Below are 21,818 nucleotides of genomic sequence, written 5' to 3'. Positions count from 1 at the left end.
ATAAAATATAAAACTGATGTGTTGAGAGAGGCAAGAGATTTTCTTTCGTGCTTGTATGTTTCCTGTTAAAGGTGGAAAGCAAGAGTGAAGCGTTTCCTCCCATTTCCAAGATGATTCCAAAACATTTGTTAAGACATTATTTCATGCAGGTATAGGATATGTATTTTATGTTGATGTTCTTGAATATATAAAACAGATACCAGTCAGCGTGACAGGATTTACCTATGCCCCGCATATGAGAGTCTGAAATGAGGATGTGAATGTTTGTGTGTGTGTTCACATGCTGGTAAATGTCATGCTCTTTCTCAGTATGCTCTATCAAAAGGTATGGGACCTCACAGAGCAAAGCACTAAGAAAATGGGAAAGGAAAATATCACTTACGCATTTGACAAACATTAGGTTGCGGTGCTTTTGATCACAAATGTGAGTGTTGAGTAAATCTCAAATAAGAAAGAATTAATTTTCTGAGAAAATGTTAGCTTTCTTTGCAGGAAAATAAGCAATCTGCTTTTTGAATTATATCTAGCCTGTGTGTGTGTGGTTAGGTATGTATACCCTACGTTATGGGGATTAAATAGGGAATAAACATGCAGAAAGCTTTCTGTGATGAGTAAGTTTAGAGTTATGTCTATGGAATGTCCCCATGAAGCATGAAAACCCAACTCTTGAAAGATTTCACCTAAAAGATTCCTCATTTAATCTCAAACCTTGAACACTGATTGTGGCCTCCTCCCCTTTTGAAGACAAACAGAACGGTGGAGTAATGCCATCCAAAGTAGATCATGCCAAATTACAGAAATGTGCTTTCAATTTCACCCTTCTGAAGCAATAGATGCTTAGGAAGCTAGATGTAACTATACAATATTATTTGGTTTTTAGTTTCGTATATGGTCCTTATATGGTCCCTGTTTTATCCTTCATCGGGTGGAAATTGCAAGTCTCATCGCTTAAAAAACAATAGCACACCTCTCCTCAAAAAGCCATATGATTTGAGATACCATTCATGTCTGTAGGAATAACGGAGCAGGATTAAGGGTGTCCCTCCTTAGGAGCAGGAACATCTTGAGTTATGAAGTTCCTGTGTGCATGCGTGTTTTTAAACAAAATGTCAAATGATGTCATATAGGCCCTTTCCTTGGTGAGCATTTTACATTTCTCTCTGTCCTCCCTTTTTCCCCCTCAGTATTGGAGAGAAACTAGAGGCCAAATGCCTCCCTGTCATGTTTCAGACTGCTTGTTCATGCAACAGCATGTGTTCTGCATCCCTCAGGAGAGCGACGTACATCATAGTAATACTGCTAACTCAGCACAGAACACTGCTATAGCCATAACCTTAGCTCTACGCCAGTAAGCAGCCCAGTGAGATCAATGCCTTGAGTCACAGTTTAACAAACCAGCTTAGTTAAACCATTTAGCACCTTTGGAAATATTTCAGGACTGTGCATAATTTATTGCGCTGGATATGGTGAAATTGCTTGACAAGCTCAGTTATCCTTCCTGTTGATGTATTTCCTATAAAACAAATGTAGGCAGTGCATTTTTTATCTATGATTTTCTGCATGCTCTTCAGTTGAAGGTTGCATCTGCAAATCTGTATGCAACATGTATATGTTTTCTCGGAGAAAGAATATAAATATTAAATGTGTATATCAGCTAAAGGTTTTTATTTTATTTTTGTATGCATATTGATAGCATCAAAGCTAAAGATGAACTAAAAGACAATACTCTTTTTTGCCAGTCTAAGCTTAGCTGGTCCAAGTTGGTTATTAAATGGAACAGGCTAGTCATTAGTTTGCGCAAGCTGGTCATTACCTGGTCCAAGCCAGATAGACCATCTCAGACCAGCAACAAACCAGCTACTAGCTAAAAGTAAAAGGTGGTTTTGGGAACACGGTGGTCAACCAGCCAATAACCAGCTATAGAACAAGCGAACAAGCACATGACCAGCATGGACGAACTACAATGACCACCTTAGACAATCTCTCCAAACGTTCTGTTCATAATAATAAAAAATAAAAAAATCGTATTTTTTGTAAAAAATTTTTTTTTTTTTTTTTTTTTCTAGCATCACCTTTCCATATGTGGTCTTGAAAGTCAAATTGCACTGATGTTCATATTCTTGTATATAAGCTTGAAAATTCTCAGTCAGCAAATGTGTTTGAAGGCATTCAGCAAAGAGTAAAGGAAAACACAACCTGTCAAATATCAAAGAAGTGTATGCATGCGCATGCATATGTGTGTTAGCGTGTGTGTGTGTGTGTGTGTGTGTGTGTGTGTCTGTGTATGTGTGTGTGTGTGTGTCCTAATTTCTATTTTAGTGACTATTCAGCAGCACTAGGGGGCCCTGCAGGGCTGTGTTAGTGTGACTGTATGGTTTGTGTGTGTGTGTGTGTGTGTGTGTGTGTGTGTGTGTGTGTGTGTGTGTGTGTGTGTGTGTGTGTGTGTGTGTGTGTGTGTGTGTGTGTGTGTGTGTGTGTGTGTGTGTGTGTGTGTGTGTGTGTGTGTGTGTGTGTGTGTGTGTGTTTCTATGGACCCTACCGTGACAGATTTAATATCAGCCTTGCCAGTGACATTGACTTGAGAGTTCATCTTCTGTTAAAATCCTGATACTCTAACATGACATCAAACCCTCAGTGACCAATAAGCACAATGTGTTCAGTGTGAAGCTGTTTTCACACTGACTAAAAAGAAATGAAAAAAAAAGAAAAGAAAAGAGGAAAGACAGGTGGACGCAACAGTTGCTGTTGTCCCTCAAAGCAATCTGGCCGAAAGCAGAGCACCTGTCAGATGTGTAACTTCATGAGGAGAAAGAGAGAAGGAGTCTGTATGAGACGTATAATGATGAATAAGATTTAATTATTCCTGCTTAAATTACCTATGTCGGCGCACTTTTGTGTGAATGATTAGATGTGTCAAGCTCACAGTTTTGGGCTGAAATGTTTTACCTCTCCTAACTTTTTAAATGACAGTTGTATTGCTTAGATATTGCTCTTTTGTATCTCAGGAGATTATAGATTTAGAGGTTTTGGTTTCACTTTATTTTGATGGTCCCTTTAACACATTCTGTTGACTGTGACTGGAATAGAGTGTTAGAAGAGTATTAGTAGACTGGTAGGGTTAGGGTTAGAATAAGTTGACATGAAGACCTCCGATGCAAAAGACTCTAAAAGCCACCTCTGTCAAAAATGAGATAATAATATTGAGTCAATGCTCTCTGTACATAGGTATATGCTCATCAAATACTTTCACTTCAAACTCACTAAATCTCAGCCCATTCAGAAATGCTGGTACTTGAAACCTATAGGAGCCTGATAAAAATGTTAATATTAAATGAAAACATTAGACGAACTTAGAGGCTTTTGCATCTGAAGTCTTCACATGTAGTTGCAAATATACTTATAGTCAGTATAATTTCTGTTGGAGGAGCATCACAATAAAGAGTTAACAGACAGTCTACTAATATTCTAATGAGAGTTAGTTGACATGTTATGCAAACTTATTGTCAGCAGAGATTTCTTAGTAGGGATGCATTGATACCCATTAATAGAGGTTTTTTATATATATATAATTTATTGGTCGATATTGGATATTTATATGTACATGCTAATCCATTTTTACTTTTAGTTTCTCTTTGCCATTACTTCTAGTTAATCAAAACTCTAATAGTTTACTAACCTAGTTAAATGTAATCTTTAGCAAATCTCAAAATTAATATAATTTTTTCATACTATATATTTTAATGTTGTAATGTATATTCACTTGTAGCATTTAAAAACAGTTGATTTTTAGTTTTGTGTTTTATAATATTATCATTTATCAGTTATTGGGCATAACATAGAAATAATTAGGGTTATCTGTATTGGGCAGCATTTTAAAATTGCTGTATCTCTAGTTCTCAGTTGTGTATCATTGAGTTATCAACATTCCTCCTAAAAATAGACACAAATAACATCCCCGGAAAAAAAATTATAAGAAAAGTTTGAGTTCAAATTGAAATCTGATCGCAGACTTTGGTGTTCAGCCAGCACTATCTGCATCTTCGTCAAAACTCTTGAGACGACGAAAGATTAAATTCTCAAAAAAACAAGAATAAAGCAAAAGTCTCAATTTAATCTCATTTGTTTCTCCAAGATAGCAAAGAGATGGGATTTTCTATCCTATGGGTTTGTGTGTGTGCTGTTTAAGTCACTTCTCTCTATGTGTTAGGTGAGCTGTGCCATTAGTTTTCCCCAAAGCCATGACGTTGCTCTGTGTGTGTGTGTGTGTGTGTGTGTGTGTGTGTGTGTGTGTGTGTGTGTGTGTGTGTGTGTGTGTGTGTGTGTGTGTGTGTGTGCATGAGTCTGCTAGACTCATATGAGACATTACAGGATAGCTGAGCCTCTCTTATGGGCCACAGCTGCTCATGGCTGTTGTAGTGCCTGTGTGATGTCATCTTTAATGGACATCCATTTCCACTGGGAAACGGGAGGGAGATGATCTTCATAAAGCCACCTGCATACTGGTGCATGTGTACCACCACCCGTGACCTCTGAAAGAGAGAGAGAGAGAAAGGTGCATTGGGATATGAATTGATCAAACTGAACTCCTTGGTGGGTTTGTTTCCAGAAGATGATAGCATTACTGGGGAACAGAAAAATCAATGTTTTTTTGGAAAATAATGGGGTGTGTGAGTGTGTGTTGGGACAAGGAGGGGGGGTTGCGTTCTGGATCGCACCCTTTACGCAAACCCTACACCGCCTTGAGTAAAGGAGAGCCCCGCTAGGGACGTAAGGTGAGACATTGGGCAGATGGAAGGGTGACAGAGTGAAGGTGTGTGTGCCTGAACGTGGTCTGGTGTGTGTGTGGAAATAGTAGATAGTATACTCATATTTTTTCAACTGAAATGTAGGGTAGGCTATAGGCAATTATTTTCATAAACACTTTTTGTTATACTGGTTAAAAATCTCTTCACATCCTGATAGCAATCAATAATAGAACTTTTTTTTTACATATATTTTCTGTGGAAGTCTCAGGACCAAAAAATGTCCGTCCAATCATTGCATTCAGTCCAAATGCAATAATAGGATGCCCTGCCTGTCAACATGTATTTCCATACCTCCGTGCACCCTGCTCGCGCAAACATCACACTTCTTCAGTCAAGTCAAGTCAAGTCAAGTTTATTTGTATAGCGCTTTTCACAATACAGATTGTATCAAAGCAGCTTCACAGTATTAAATTAAAATAATACAACAAAGTTTGTTTCAAGAGAAATTTATTGATTGATAAAATTAAATTAAATATCCCCAAAATATCCCCAACTGAGCAAGCCAAAGGCAACAGTGGCAAGGAACCGAAAAACTCCATCAAGTGACCTAATGGTGTCCTAAAACTCCATCAGGTGACCTAATGGAGAAAAAAAACCTTGGGAGATCCCAGGCTCAGTCGGGGGCCAGTTCTCCTCTGGCATTTATGAGCTAGAGGCCGGATTGTAGTTTGAACTGTAGGAGCCTGGCTGAAGAGATGCGACTTTAATCTAGTTTTAAACTGGGAGAGCGAGTCTGAGCAACGAACAGTATCAGGAAGACTATTCCAGAGTTTTGGAGCCAAATGTGAAAATGCTCTCCCTCCTTTGGTGGTTCTGGATATCCTAGGTATGACCAAAAGCCTTGAATTTAGTGATCTTAAAGAGCACGATGGATTATAGGGTGATAGAAGATCCGTTAAATAGACTGGAGCTAAGCCGTTTAGGGCTTTATAAGTCAGTAGCAATACCTTATAATTAATACGGAGCTTTATAGGTAACCAATGCAGTGATGATCAAATCGGTGTTATATGATCATATTTTCTTGATCTCGTAAGAACTCTAGCGGCGGCATTTTGGACTAACTGTAGCTTGTTTATTAAGGATGCAGGGCAACCAGCTAATAAAGCATTACAGTAATCCAGTCTCGAGGTCATGAATGCATGAACTAACTTTTCTGCATCAGAAACTGATAGCATATTACGTAGCTTAGCAATGTTTCTGTGCTTTCTGTAAGGCTATGGCGAGTTTTAGACAATCAAAGAGTGCCGCAAACAAACTGCAGCCGCCTTTTACAGTTCCTCCGAAACCAAAACAATGAGCTTATGCTGCGTTTACGCCATGTCATAACCATAATTGCAAGATGGCAACTTGTGATGTTCTCAGACTCGGATGTGTTTCTCTGGCAACACTATTGAAATGAATCTGCAGCAGTCAGGTGGTACAAGTCTGAGCTCTGTAAGTTGTTTACCTTCATTATTATTGTAATGTTATGTGCTTATCTATCTATCTATCCATCCGTCCATCCGTCCATCCGTCCATCCGTCCATCCGTCCGTCCGTCCGTCCGTCCGTCCGTCTGTCTATCCGTCCGTCTGTCTAAACAGAACTCAACTCTAAGATTTGAGTGATGGAGATGTGGGAGAGCCAACAGTTTTTCAATGGAGGACAGAAGGAAAGGAACGAAAATATAAAAGACTCTGGCATGTTTTAATTATTAAACTCTACAAAAGAACTAAAGACTTGGTCTAAAGGTATACTGTCAAACGCAGAATAATCACTCTGTTCTCTCTGTTCCTTCTCAGCTGGTTGTTTTAATCTTTCCTTTCCCTCTGCTCTCATTTCCATTTGCCTATAAAAGGGTTACTTTCTTCTTATCTCCTCTTTATTTCCTCCTCACACGGAATGATCTCTCTTTGCTGTGTACGTGCATGTGAGTGTGCAGGTATGTTTCCATGTTTGTAAGCAAGCGTAATTCCACCCCCACCCTCTGCCTCATTAGGTTCATTCTGAAGGATTTGATTAAATATTTAAAGTGTGCAGCACTTTCTCTGGCATCAGGTGTAAGCCACCGCTGTAATCATAGATAACACTCTGTAATTACACTGCAGTTAACCATACAAGTGTGTGTGTGTCTGTGTGTGTGTTTGAAATATGAGCACACTAAACCCTGTAATTCATGTGTACCATCCCAGTCTCCCACACTGTGTTCTCCTTGCTCCTTCTGACACACACACACACACACTCACACTCACACACACACCTTTTTTCCCGTTTCGTAATCCTCCCACAATGCCTGCATGTTTCCTTTCTCTTTCTTTGATGCGGGATAGAGAGTGCAAAAGCAGCAGAGAGAGAAAGAGAAAGATGGAGGGAGGGAGAGATTACACTCATTCTGAATGCAATTATGCACACAGGCATGAATTTCTTAGACATCTGTTTTGATGCTGATATGTGGATGTTTATATAAGCTTTCTTAACATAATTATACATTTCTTATATACAGTATATATGTGTTTGTTTGTGTGTGTGGTTCAGGTATACTCTATGTTATAGGGACAAAATGTCCCCACAAAGATATCTGAAATCCCTGTCCTTGTGGTTACATTTTTTGGTTCCCATGAGGTAAACAGCTTATAAATCATAATAAGTCATGTTTTTTGAAAATATAAAAATTTTAAAATGATAAAAATGTAGAATGTTTTATGTGGTGGTTAGGTTTAGGGGTATGGTTAGTGGATAGAATAATACAGTTTGTACAGTATAAAAATAATTGATGGAATGTCCCTATAAAATGTGTGACACACACACACACACACACACACACACACACACACACACACACACACACACACACACACACACACACACACACACACACACACACACACACACACACACACACACACACACACACACACACACACACACACACACACACACACACACACACACACACACACACACACACACACACACACACACACACTCTCTCTCTCTCTCTCTCTAAACAAAACACTTAAATAATCATTAGGACACAAATTTATCAAAGGGGATAAACTGCACAGCTCTATGATATTTGAAGAATGGCACAAAAAAAATTATGTTTTGCTACAAAACATACTAAATTATGTCATGCAACACTATTCTATTGAGCCCAAAAATAATTCCGTTCTGAGTTGCTGATATCCCAGAGTTTCCTGAACTAATGGATCCAACCATGATGACTCCCTGTTTCTGTTATCTTGTTTTCCACTGGTCTCATTAAAAATCATTGTAGAAGCTACCCGCATACACGCCACAAACCTGTCAGATAAAGCTATGAGCTCGGGTTTGATGTGTGCTGTTGTTGGTTACCACAAAAATAAGATGTTCTATGAAATATTTGTTTGGAACACAAACAGATTAGAAAAGAATTTCATGGCGAAAGAGGAGGAAAAGAAAAAAGTGGGCTTGAAGATTTCAAATTAAAATGGTGTATGTGTGTTCTTTCATACATATAATTATGGGGGTGATAAAGGCTTCTCCAAAATAAGTCAAAACAAAAGACTGAGGGGATATTAAAAGTTTGTGATGTTTTTTACAAGCATAAAAATGTTTCAACAGTGTTTTTTAAACCTGTTAGTGCACAGAGTTATATTAAGTTATTCAGCATTTCAATAGAATTCTTGTTCTCCTGCAGAAGTAACCATAGCAATAGGTTGCTAGAGCGCTTTCCGTTGAAATCTGAATCAGACAGAATGAGAAGAACGCTCATTGTTTATCACTTTATTAAATGTATTAATCGCAAGTGTATTGTAACATTTTTGGAAGCCTTTAAATGGTTACCTAAACATGAAAATTCTGTCATTAATTACTCCCCCCGCATGTCGTTCCAAACCCGTAAGACTTTTGTTCATCTTCGAAACTCAAATGAAGATCTTTGAAAGAAATCCGAGAACTTTTTGTGTCTCCATTAACAGATACGCAACTTCCACTTTGACGCCTCAAAAAGTTCATAAAGAGATCGTAAGACTAATCCATATGAATTGAGCGGTTTAGTCCACATTATCTGAAGAGAGTCAATCGCTTTATATGATGAACAGATTGAATTTAGGCTTTTATTCACATATAAACATTCATTAACACACACATCAGTTGTGGGAAACGGAAGCTCAAGCATGTTCGCTTGACGTGCGAGAACCAATGAGGTTCATTCTCGTGTGTCACGTAGCACCTTTGAGCCAGAGTAGTTGAAAAACAACGTTTTTGTTTTCAACGGCTCTGGTTTGAGCTTCCTCAAGAATCGACAAGGTTTGTTCTCATGTTGCGCAGCACGTTTGAGAATCTGTTTATGTTCAGCAATTAATGCTTATATGTGAATAAAATCCCAAATTAAATCTGATCATCATATAAAGTGATTGTGTCTCTTCAGAAAACCACTAGACTAAACTGCTCAATTCATATAAATTAGTTTTACGATCTCTTTATGACCTTTTTGAAGCGTCAAAGTGGTCATGTATGAAAATGTCATGTGATTGATGGCATTTTTGGGTGAACTAAGTCTTTAAGAGATCAGATGTGCTCCTACAGTGGTCACATTCAAATCCAGACTCAAAACACTTCTGTTTAGCTGTGCATTTACTGAATGAGCACTGTGCCGCTGTTCGTCCGACTGTTTGTACTGTACTGTATTTTACTCTATTTTTCTAAACTGTTTTAATTATTCTTATTTCTTTTAATTATTTTAATTTCTCCTATGTCAGCAGGGCATTTAGCCCGAAACTGTAAATGCCCACTCAGAAGGTGATAATGTGAAAGTGACGTGTATTAATGTGGGTTTGAAAGTAGAACAGTATTTAAATGACGATATTAAAGTTTTCGTCTGAGAAAGAATGTGAACGCAGTGCTAAAGTGCTAAAGAAAGTGAAAAGAACGTGTGAGTAAATGAGGGAGAAAAGAAAGTTAAAGGAAAGTTGATAGATGGAAGTCGTAAGAAGATTGAAGGTTAAAAGAAGGTTGAAAGATTTAAGTCTTAAGGGAATCCTTTGAAAGAAAGATCTATAATAATATTCTTTTTTTCTTTTTTAAAAGTACTGTATTTTATTTTATTTTTCTAAACTGTTTTAATTATTCTTATTTCTTTTCATTATTTAAATTTCTTCTATGTAAAGCACTTTGAATTGCCATTGTGTATGAAATGTGCTATATAAATAAACTTGCCTTGCCTTGCCTTGCCTTGCCTTTAAGGTAATTGACATTTGGGTGCTAGTGCCAAAAGACAATTCATTAGCGCAAGACAAACTTTAACAGTTTGTGCCACAAACACTAGTGACAAAACAACGCCAACCACACTGAAAGTCTGACTATGAATGAATCGTGTGAAAAATCTGATAAGAATCTGGATAAGATCAGCAATGGATTTAATGTCTTTAATTGTGAGTATCAAAATTAGTGCAAAGTTCTGCATCGACTAATTAGTGAAGAGCAAAGCAACTGGTTATGATGTTTGTATAAAGTTTCAAAGTTTTTTTTTATTTAGTTTTTTTTACACCATAATAGACTTCCATATCAGATGGAACTCTATGTCCGACTTTAAAGTGCTGAACCAGGCCTATAGCAGAGCTCACAGGGGGAAAATGGCATACCAAAAGTTAGGTAGGGGGTGGCTTGTGGTTTGTTACTTATGCATTTGTTATTAATGCTAATGCATACTTATGCATACATTGCTTACGCTTACTTGTTACTTATGCATATGGCTTGTTAGGGGGTGGCTTGTTACTTATGTTACATGACTGATGTTTCTTCCTCTACATTTCTTTCTGCTAGTCCTTTATACCTTCATTTTTTTTTTTTTTTGGACAATTCTCCATTGTACTGAAGCCAAACGTGTGTTGCGTATGTAATGTTTTCCCAGAGTTAAAGGCATTGCTCGGAGGTTGTGCTTGTACCTTTGGATGATGTGCAGACGAAAAGGTGTTTAAAAGGCTTTGTTTCCTCGGAGGCACACACACACACACACACACACACACACACACACACACACACACACACACACACACACACACACACACACACACACCCCTGCAGTAAAACCTGATATGGCTCTCGTGATGGAGTCTGTCTTTGGCAGGTGCGGTTCTTGGCGCTCCTTGTAGCCTGCGGCGATGGGACTTTTTCGTTGACCGTGCTCTGTCCAAGAGAGCTGGAGAACATTACATCGCACATTATCTCAGAACAATAAGCCATATCCTGCAAGTTTTATTCCCCAACACACATGACAACACACTCTCACACTGAGTCTAAGCAAAGCTCCAGAAGTTGTTCTGGTATATCCTGATTAAAATGTTCATGTTTTTTTTAATGTCTAATGTGTAATGGATTACTAATAAACGCGTAAATAAAATATTTCCAATAATGTATATTACAGCTGATAATAATAAAAATGTAAATACAAATTTATACAAAATACATTTGAATTTCTTTTTTATGCTTAATAAGTTAGAGCTGCTCCAAAATAAACCCCTTTATAACAGAACATGAGATTATGAGCAAGTGGCGAGCCAGTACTTACCTCAATCTTTTATACAGCGTATTGCCACACTGTTCTGGCACACAGTTTTAACCTCTCCTAATTGGCCCTTTAAAAGCAGCGCAAAGGGTGTAAACTGTACTAAGCTTGAGCTCTTGGCTTTCTGTGCTCTGTTGAGTCAGTATTATTGATGTGTGATTTCTCTTGCCATTGTCCAAGTGAACAGCAGGTGGAAAGCCTAGAAGAAAATATCAATCCTCAGAAATCAGAGCCCTGGAGGCATGGCAGTATTGAAAAGCACAAGATCTCAGTGATAAATGTTTAAAGAAACATTATTAAAGTGTGCAGTTTTGAAGCAGAGCCCCTATATGTTACTGCGTTCAGTATGGATGTTTGATATATTGATTCTACCAGTCCCGTAATAGAACTTGGATGCGACGAGTGACACGTGCGGCCCAGGTACATGTGTGAGGTCAATGAGCTGTATGCAGAACTCGACTGTCAGCTGGTAAAGGCACAGCCAATGCATTAACGTGCTGAAAATGCTTGTAAATTCACTCAGCCGTTTAATACAGGAAAGCTCAGAACTGCTCTCTCTATTTCTTTCTTTCTTTCTCTTTTTTATTTTCACTCTCTCTTTCTCCCTCCAGTGGCTGCATAACATGGTATTGATTATAGAGATATATGAGAGGTAGGCATTGCATTGACAGTGCTGTTCAGAGCCCTCGCACAAATAATATGTAAAGAATTTAATGTTCATATCCACAATCTGGTAACATAGCGAGACTGATGGGTTTCATTGTGCTTGGCATTTTGCCCTGTTTGAGATTGAATGCAAAAAACCTAACAGCAATGTAATGTGAAATCTCCACAATGCGTGTTTCATGCCAGAGAGAAATTTTGTATGACCGTTTGGAGTGTTTTAGGTAGTTGAACAGAAGAGAAAGAATGAGAGATGTACACAGTTTGGTTTGACCCTGCCAATGTTTGTGTGCTGTTTCTGCCTGTTTATTTTTCTTTTATGTTTATTTTACGGTTTGTCTGTTACCAAGACAGCCCTCTCCAAAGGAAAATGAATACGAGAGGTTACTCAAGAGATCTTTTAAACCTGCATGCCAAATATTTCAACATTGCAAGCAACTAAAGGATACGGATCTAAACATTTTTGGTTTAGCTCGATGATTAGGCACCAAACTACACAGACTTCATGTTGGCTTGACAAAATCTAGCTGGAAATGTAGTTTAAAATAGTTTCAGCTTAAAGTTTGAAGGTTATTGTGTTAAGATTATACAGGCCTTAAAGTGATCACCCAAATAATGATCATCCTCATGTTGTTGCTTTCTTCTGAAATATATATGAGATGTATATGAGATGAAACAATGAATGTATCCCAATGGACAATAGATAGATAGATAGATAGATAGATAGATAGATAGATAGATAGATAGATAGATAGATAGATAGATAGATAGATAGATAGATAGATAGATAGATAGATAGATTTCTAAACTTATTCTCACTGTAACATGCACACTCTCTCCTTTCTCTGTCCCTGTTTTTCCTCCCTCATCTGTCTGGTTATTATTCCTACCTGTCATCTGCTTCCCCAGCCCATACATACACCTTTCCCCTCTCTCCATTTTCCTCTCGCTCTGAGTGAATTTATCACCTCTCCAGTGCCCCCTCTAAACCTGTTAAACGCACTGAAAGGAGGAGCATTTTCTCAGGACCTGACAGGGGAGTCTATGCTGTGCCTGCAAAATGTGACTCATGGAAACAGCAGAGAGAGAGAGAGAGAGAGAGAGGGAGAGAAAGATATGAATGTAATTGATTCTGACCGCTGAGGTGGGATCCAGGTTTCCCGAGGGGGATCATCACAATGAGAGGCCACACTGGGGAAGGGGATGTGAGGGAGGAAAGAAGGAGAGATGGAATATAGCTGGAGGTGATAATGATAAAATGCTTTTCTTAATTGCAAATTGCAAGAACTCATTAGTCCTGCAAAGGGGCGTGAAAGTGAAAACAGAGGAAAGGACGACCGTAGTGATAAATGATAAACTGTATTATATGCGGCTATTGATGAACCGTGAAAGAAAGAGTATAAAAAGGGGGAGTGTCTTAAAAATACTTGTAGCTGTAGCTGTAATGTCGGCTAGGTAAACGTAAAGCACTTCTCCATATCGCTTCTGACATTTTTCCAGCATCCAGTGCGACGAATATGCATTAGCTAATTAACCTATCAGATAAGGTTAAGAGAATTTCAGAGCATGCCGCAGGTAATTGCCATCAAAGGAGCAGAGGAGCATCATCAAAGGTTATGTGTGTGTGAACAATTCCAAGTTCTTCCATGCATTTTGTATGCATGCGTATGGAAGAAGAAAATGATGCGTTGTGCATTGATGTCTTAACGTGTGTAGGTAGCCAGTTTTTGAACATTCGTTAATGTAACGCTCACATGCACATAACATCAACATAATATTCATGCATGTCTGAAGGCCTGCGGTATGTCATTAGTTTTATTTGCGAGCGGAGAGCAGAAAGACGTCAGATTGGGTGAATGTAGGTTATCACTCAGGCAGACCTAATTCCCTAGAGCCCCCCCTTAGCTTTCCACTGTCAGGATCCTCCCTATGGGAAGACACTGGAAGATAGTGGGGGGCGGGACGGGGTGAGAGAAAATGCTCTACATCCTTTCCTAATTACTCCAGACTGCTCCAGTTAGCCTACCTGGGTCTCATTAAAAGCAGTCAAACTTGGAGTACTTTCTCACTCCCCTTTCTAGATTAGTAAATACTGCTCTCATTAGGATGCTAAAGTACTGACAACCGAGAGCCAATTATCACTAATCTATTCCAGTGAATGATTGAGCACTGATTGGGTGAGAATGAAAATAGTAGTGTGTTTATCAACAAGGAAATATCTAACTAAGGGTGTGTTTAGACGACAAAAATGTACTAAAAATGGAAGTTTTCCCTATGCGTTCTCCGCTCTCACTTCACACGGATCTTCAAAAATGATTAAAACACTGTATTATGCATGCCAGACCAGTAGTTGGCGATGTCACTTTGTAAAGAAAACTATACGCGCTCGTAGACTGAACATGTAATATGCATGCGCATGAAATCACTGTTTTCACAAATTTGCATTTTTGTAGTTTACACGGAGACAATCACTGTCGGTGCGTCCCGAAATGCGCACTGAGTAGGTTCTACATTTGAATTTCAGTGTGTGTAATATGAATGTAATCCAGACGTACTACATCGGTCATGTTGTCATTATCATGTGACCTACCAGCGTCAGTTGCGTCGCTTCACTTCCATTCATAAATCCTCTCCCATGGCCTCATGGGATAGTAAAGTGTCCATCGAATGCACACTTCAGAATCTCCCCGGAAGTAGTAGGTCATCCGCCTACTTTTCACCTACTGTTTTTCGCATACTATATAGTAGGGAAGTATTCAATTTCGGACGCAGCATGTGTCTCATTTCAAAGGCTGTGTCCTCCCGGAGGTCGCATTTGTCGGCAACATACATCTTAAAGGTATAGCGGAGGATCTTTCCAAATTTTAGATAAGACCCGCCCTCTCCACTTTTTGAAAAGTTTGATTGATTCACCAGAATGATTGACAATTAGGAGGACCAATAGTGTGGTTACCCACCAGGAAGTAAAACATCCTCCGCTATACCTTTAAAGGATGTCTTATTTCAGAACTGTAACCATTATAAAATTGACTGTTATTCCAAATAAAGCTTATGACTTTGGAATGTAGTGGTCAATTTACTGAAACGAAGCAGCTTCAATGATGTAGTGGCTGACAAATGCGACCTCTGGAGGATGCAGCCCTCAAAATGAGACAGCTAATAAAAGTATCGGTTTCAAAAACTTGCACTTTTAAACCAGTTTTCAAAAGTTTGCCTTTTCAGGTCCCCAAAGCGGTATTGTCGTGTAAATGAACGGCCAAAACGCATACAAAGTTTTCTGATGTGTAATTGAAAACGGTGTTGTGTAAACGGCCCCTAAAAATGAACCAAACAAATATGTATTTTTCATTACATCATTACTTGCTAGTCTAAAAGGTCCTATCGGCCCTTGGTGGAGTCTGGGCCACTATGTTGGGGTGGCAACACTCTGACCGTTGTTGAAGAAATCAGGAAATGTTCTAGATGAGCAGTTTAGTGGCTCTTTTGTTTCTGTGTGTAGTCATGTGTGTGTTCCAGATCAGAGTTGTGTGTGGGTAGTGAGATGTCCTGGGCAGATGGCTACTGTCCCTCTGGGCGGTCTACTAGAGACCCAGTGGAACAGACTGATTCTGTACCATCTGGACCACACAGCACACAAGAGAGACCAAAAAGCAGCAATGTCACTGACATGGGCTTCGTACTTACAAGTGTCTCCAGGTGTAGTACAAATATATTGCAATAGAAAGATAAATAGAAAGATACAAATAAAATAAAAAATAATATAAAGAAACATTCATATTCAGACCCCACATATCTTTTCATAAGCTTAAATGGACCACATTTCATAATATCATGTTACCATGATGGTCTCTGACCCAGTAAAAACAAGTAGGAAGTGAATAGATATAAACGTGTTTATTACCAATATTTTTTTCTAGTCAAAATATCCTTAAATCAAAATACAGTTCTGTAGGAAGCTAAAGTGCATAATATATTAAGACTTTTAAAAAAAAAAAAAAAAAAAATTATATATATATATATATATATACACACCACTGGCAAATTTGTCAAAACGGTTGGGGTCGGAAAGATTTTTTAATGTTTTTAAATTAAGTCTCTTATTATGCTCAACAAGGCTGTGTTTATTTGTTCAAGAATACAGTAAAAACAAGAACATTGTGAAATATTTTTACAGTTTAAATAACTTTTCTGTTTTAATAAAATGTCATTTATTCCAGATGGAAAAGCTGACTTTTTGGAAGCCATTCCTCTTTCAGTGTCACATGATCCTTCAGAAATCATTCTAATATGCTCAAGAAATATTTCTTATTATTATCAGTGTTGAAAACAGTTGCGTGTTAAATGCTTAACATTTTTGCGGAAACCGTGATTTATTTTTGATGAAAAGAAACATTTATTTGAAATGTTAATCTTTTGTAACATTACTGTCACTTGATCAATTTAATGCATCCTTAATAAAATTATTAATTAAAAAAAATTACTTGACTCCAAACTATATGTATATTTAGTCAGGTTTACACATAAAACAAGAAAAACCTATTTGCCAATGGGCGAAAACGCAATTTTGCACCCAAAAAAATGTATGTTGTTTTTAGGATGTAGATAATGTTTTACCAATTTGCTTTTTACATTCCAGTCAATTCCTTGTGGACCAATTAAAGTCTTATCCTACATTTTTATTATTGAATATCCTCTATAACATCGAATGGATCATATTAAGTACAACATGTGAGATGCACATAAAGTGCTGGTCATCTAACAGCTTTCAATGTTGCTAAACTTCTCATTCCAGTGCATGTGTTCACTCAGTTCACATCACACTCCGGGTCTGTAAATGCAGGTGATTGTTATCTACTTTAGACACACCCATTACTTTATTCATTCATCTTCAGCTCAACATAATCTCTCTATTCCTCCTCCTCCAAACAAACCAGATCGATACAGCTTCTTGCTCCCATTAGTCTCCATGCAGGTTAATGGTGTATTAAAATGGCTGCTTCTTTTTTTGGGGTGTGAGAACTTTCTCTGTCACTGGCTATCATTCTTTTATCAGTATCCATTCATCATAGTTCATGAAGAATTCATCCTCATCCTCCTCATCATGGTCATCTCTGCAAATGATTTCTCCGTCATTTCTCCCATTTTCTTCTGCCGTTTCTTGTTGCTTTATTCCCCAGCACTATCTTGTCTCTGCCATCTCCTCCTACTTCCGTTCTCTCTCCCTGCAACCTCCTTTCTGCCTTTCTTTTCTACAACCCTACATCCTTCATTTACTTTAAAACAGACACTCTCCTTCTAAAGCTCCATCCTCTAATCCTGTTAGAAGGATGGGCTTTGATCTCTTGCGAGTGATCATGTTTCTGGAGCGAAGGGAGAGAAAGTAGAAGTGAGAAAGAGTGCCACACAGATTAAAGAGGAATATGCATCGGTGTTGACGTTCCTTCACTACTTGCATCTGAAGTGACTGCACTATTGGGACGGAGAAGTTATGATCATTTAATGTAGGCTATAAATCAGAGGCTGAGCTGCTCAGGAAGCACTGAGGAATACAATATAAAAATGTGATAGGAAAAACCTTAATTCACAATCATAAGCAATATACTTGTAAAATACCAGATGTTGCATTTGTGATTAAAATCACACCGAGGAAAGCCGTTCTTTCTAATGTTGTTCAAAATGTGTCTATATTACAATATAATGATGACATATTGTGATAATTTAATGATGTAAGACATTCAAGCAGACATTATAGAAGCATTAGCACTTCTTCAGTGAATATAGGTTGTTGCATAAAATACACTGACTAATATGAATCCATCATGTGTCCAGCTGAAATTGATTTAATTCTTGCCTTACACTGCTCATTGTTCTGTGCAACCTACAAATGAAGTCTTGCGGTAAATGTCTTTGTATGGAATAAGGTAATCCTTAAGATGCAGCAGCTTATGTGTTCATTAGAGAGATGCTGGAAGTCAGACAGCCAGTAGGTTGTGGCATACAATAAACACACAGAACATTATTGTAGTTAGATATTTTTATTTAGGCACCAATAATCAATGCAGGGACGACGCTCTCTCTTGCTATTCAGAGCTTGGTTTAAGCCACAAACAGAGAAGTTTAACTATCACAGTGGCAGGGAAATCTTCAGAACTGGAAAAGCTACCATACACTTGTCATTAATGGCTTTGAACCACACAGAAAGTGTTGATTAAGGCGTAGAGCCTGAAAAGTATTTTACCCATCATAAAACAATCCATCACTTTAAGACCATTTAAACAAAACATTTCTTTTCATTCTCTTAAGAGTAAGTTCCACAATGATAACATTTCAGGGGTAATTTCAACAAGACAAGCAGCAGTTGTCTGTTTGATGACTGATAAAATTGTTGACTTTAGGTTATCTAAAATATGAATTCAACTGGTGCTTTGGGATTTATGGCTTGTTTTGTTGCCAAGAAAGTAATGTTAGTGAACTTTATCAGTTCGCTTTACATAGCACCCGTTCAAGTAGATAACCGTTTACAGAACGTACACCAGTCTAAGGTTTGAACACACTTACTCATTCTTTATCATTTCTAAAGTCCATATTTTTATAATAGTGAAGTCAACTGTGAAATAACAAATAGAATTATGTTAAGGCTGGAATACACTACAGATTTAAAAAACTAGGCATCATATACTTGCTGACTATACACTTGTAAATGGTTACAGACAAAAATTGGGCATCATATAATACACGCTACCAGACTTTCAAGTTGTTACAAACACAACAAACTTTTTTTAAATCAACTCAAAATATCAAATATATTTTATATCCTCCGACTAGATGGAATTTGAGTCTGTGTGCATTATACAATATGTGGTTTTCTGTCAAATTTGTCAACTTTGACTGCCCAAAATCTCCATCTTGCCCATAACATTCAGCAACTTGAGTCGACGACTCCAGACTGCAAATCAGGGTAAAAATCGTGCAGTGTATTTTAGCGTTTAAGTAGCCAATCTTTGCCCAGATTCCAGCTCTGCACTCATTCTCTCCACAAACTTCATTAAGTATCCACCTGGGATGCTTTTTAAACAGTTCTGAAGGAGATGCCATGTCTGCTGGACACTTGTTAGCGGCTTATTCTTTACTAATAGGCCGCATCATCCATTTCTTTGCACTTTAATTAAAAGTTTAGTTTTGTAAAATAATAATAATAATAATAATAATAAAAAAATATATAATAATAATAATAATAATAATAATAATTCACACCTAGGTGACTTTTACATACCGTTTATAAAATGTATTTTAAAACATTGAGAACTCTGTCAAGTCTGCTCAAACATTTGACTGGTAGTGTAGCCTAGTTGAAGCTGCAAAGCTGCTAATAAAGGGTTATTAGTTCACCCCAAAATTAAATTTCTGTCATTAATTACTCATCCTCATGTCGTTTCAAACCTGTAAGACCTTTGTTCATCTTCAGAACACAAATTAAGATCTTTTTGATGAAATCCGAGAGCTTTCTGACCCCCAGATAGACTGCAACGTTATCACCAATTTCAAGGCCCAGAAAGGTCGTAAAGACATCGTTAAAATGGTCCAGAGAGATAGGGAATAGTACAAAAAAATAGTGACTTTATTCAACAATTTCTTCTCTGCCCAGTCAGTCTCTAATGCTTTTCAAGTTGTAAACACAGCGCAGTGCTTCCGGGTTCTAAGTCAGAGCGCCGGCTCAGTATTGGCCGGCTCCTGCGTAGTGGTGCTCACGTGAACAGCGTCGGAGACTGACACAGCAGATAAGAAATTGTTGAATAAAGTTGTTATTTTCGTGGTTTTTCGCACAAGTAATTTTCGCTTCATAACATTAAGGTTAAACCACTGTAGTCACATGGACCATTTTAACGACGTCTTTACAACCTTTCTGGGCCTTAAAATTGGTGATAACGTTGCAGTCTATCTGGGGGTAAGAAAGCTCTCGGATTTCATTTGTGTTCCGAAGATGAGCGAAAGTTTTACGGGTTTGGAACGTTATATGGGTTAGTAATTAATGATAGAAATTTCATTTTTGGGTGAAATAACCCTTTAAGACATTTTAACAAATAAATATATTTAATTATTGATTTTTTTTTTAGGAGAAAACAGGAGGGGAAGTCTTTGGGTAAATATATATTTTCAATATACAGCTTGTATATAGTATTTTTTATATATATATTTGTAATCTATCTATACAAGTATACATATATAACAATTGAGAGGGTTTTTAACATTCCTTTACCCTGAAATATATTTTTTTGAAAACAAATATGTTAGAATAGACTGATAATATAAATTAAGCACCACACATTTCACCATGGAAAATTCTTTTAAATATATAACATTTCCATCCAAAAATACAACACAGAATATTTATGACACACACACACACACACACACACACACACACATTCATACTAAACCTAGCAGTTGAAGATTGGCCAAATTGAGTTTTATATTCTCAGGGATATTTTAAATATTTATTAGTGGACCTGTTTGTCGTAGACTGAAAAATGACTGTCAGCAGAGGTTTTCCGGCAGTATTTATTTTAGTGGTGGAATGAGGACTGAAACTGTGTGATTATGGTTATGTTTGTGGAATGTCACTGATAATTCGTATTACTTTGAATGTTCTTTGACATGTTATTTCAAGCATGCTAATCATGACCAATTTGTATTCAGTCTACTGCAAATTTTCAATTTGTCTGAGTGCCAATGTGTTTTTGATGAGCCTTTGTTAGTCTGTTTCACCTGATTCACTTTAGCTGAAGCAGTTATTAGCACACTATGTCTCCACAAACCTTAAAAATTATGATTATCATCCTTGGGTCTTTCATTTGTTAGCAGTTAAATTACATCTACAACTGGGCCATGGAAATGTTTTTGATAGAATTTGAGGTTTGTGATTTGAATGTTATGGATTATTTCATAATGTGTTTATGCATAAAACATTAAAGAAAAAAGACCAAAAATAAAACAAATAAACATTACAAAATTCAAGCATTACAAAACAACATTTGTGATATTAAAAACAGTGCAAAACAAAACATCAACAACAACATTAAAGTCTATTAGTGGATTTTTTTCTGAATAAACCACACAATCGACACGTGAAGCAAATAATAAATTACCCATTTGCAGTTAATTTGGCCCATCAGTAGGCTTGTTCTCCCCTTTGAAGTCCAGGACATCCCAAAGAAGGGTGGGATTTTCACAGTTGTGCTGTGCCCTCCAATGCTCAATAACTTCTAGTCTCTTATTAAACACCTTACTGCAAAGGATGCAGTTAAATTGAGATCCCACCCTCAGGGATATACCTTTATTGAGGCCCCTTAATACATGGCCCTCCTTACCTAACATTTCCTCTTCTTCCTCCTCCTCCTCTTCTTCTCGACTCTCTCTAGCTCCTTGATGGTGAGAATGGAGGTGGCATTTGAACTTGGAAAAAGAGAAGAACTCCTCATTGCAGGTGCCGCAATGCACTAGGTTGCGTTTCTCATTGAGTTGCCTCCAGTAATGTGCTGCATGTTTGACCAGCTCATCCTCTGCTTCACGGCCCCCGCGCATGGCCCCATCCCTCGGTCGGACCTGGACCTCCTCTCCGTGCACGTACAACAAATGCAGCTTCATGTCAGCAAAGGTAGGTGTGATAGCCTGGCAGCGCCCACACTTAATTTGTAGCTCGACTGGGTCAACACGCTGTTCTGAGGCCTGTTCATCAGCATCTGAAGACCTGCAAGACAAGGAACATCTATGTCAAGAACAAGAAGGCTTTAGCAAGAGCCAACGCTCAAGAGTCAATGTTTGTTA

The 21,818-nt window shown here is 37.8% G+C and overlaps 1 protein-coding gene and 1 long non-coding RNA gene across 4 annotated transcripts in view; one reads left to right on the top strand and one right to left on the bottom strand.

Annotated features, from left to right (window-relative positions):
- The window catches only part of LOC309484857, a 50,335-nt gene that overhangs the window by 9,172 nt on the left and 19,345 nt on the right, over positions 1-21,818 (top strand). The window lies entirely within an intron of this gene.
- znf438 (zinc finger protein 438) overlaps positions 18,010-21,818 on the bottom strand; it is a 51,175-nt gene continuing 47,366 nt past the window's right edge. For all 3 annotated transcript variants that reach the window (XM_082151242.1, XM_082151243.1, XM_082151244.1), the window contains one exon: positions 18,010-21,741. In XM_082151242.1, coding sequence (XP_082007368.1) covers positions 21,150-21,741 — 592 coding nt within the window. In that variant the 3' untranslated portion in view covers positions 18,010-21,149. The remainder of the gene's footprint in view (positions 21,742-21,818) is intronic.

The sequence above is a fragment of the Leuciscus leuciscus genome (assembly GCF_965113295.1).
Source record: "Leuciscus leuciscus genome assembly, chromosome: 21".
NCBI lineage: Eukaryota > Metazoa > Chordata > Actinopteri > Cypriniformes > Leuciscidae > Leuciscus > Leuciscus leuciscus.
Note: the sequence above shows the minus strand (reverse complement) of the source record. Positions and strands in the feature narration are given on the sequence as shown.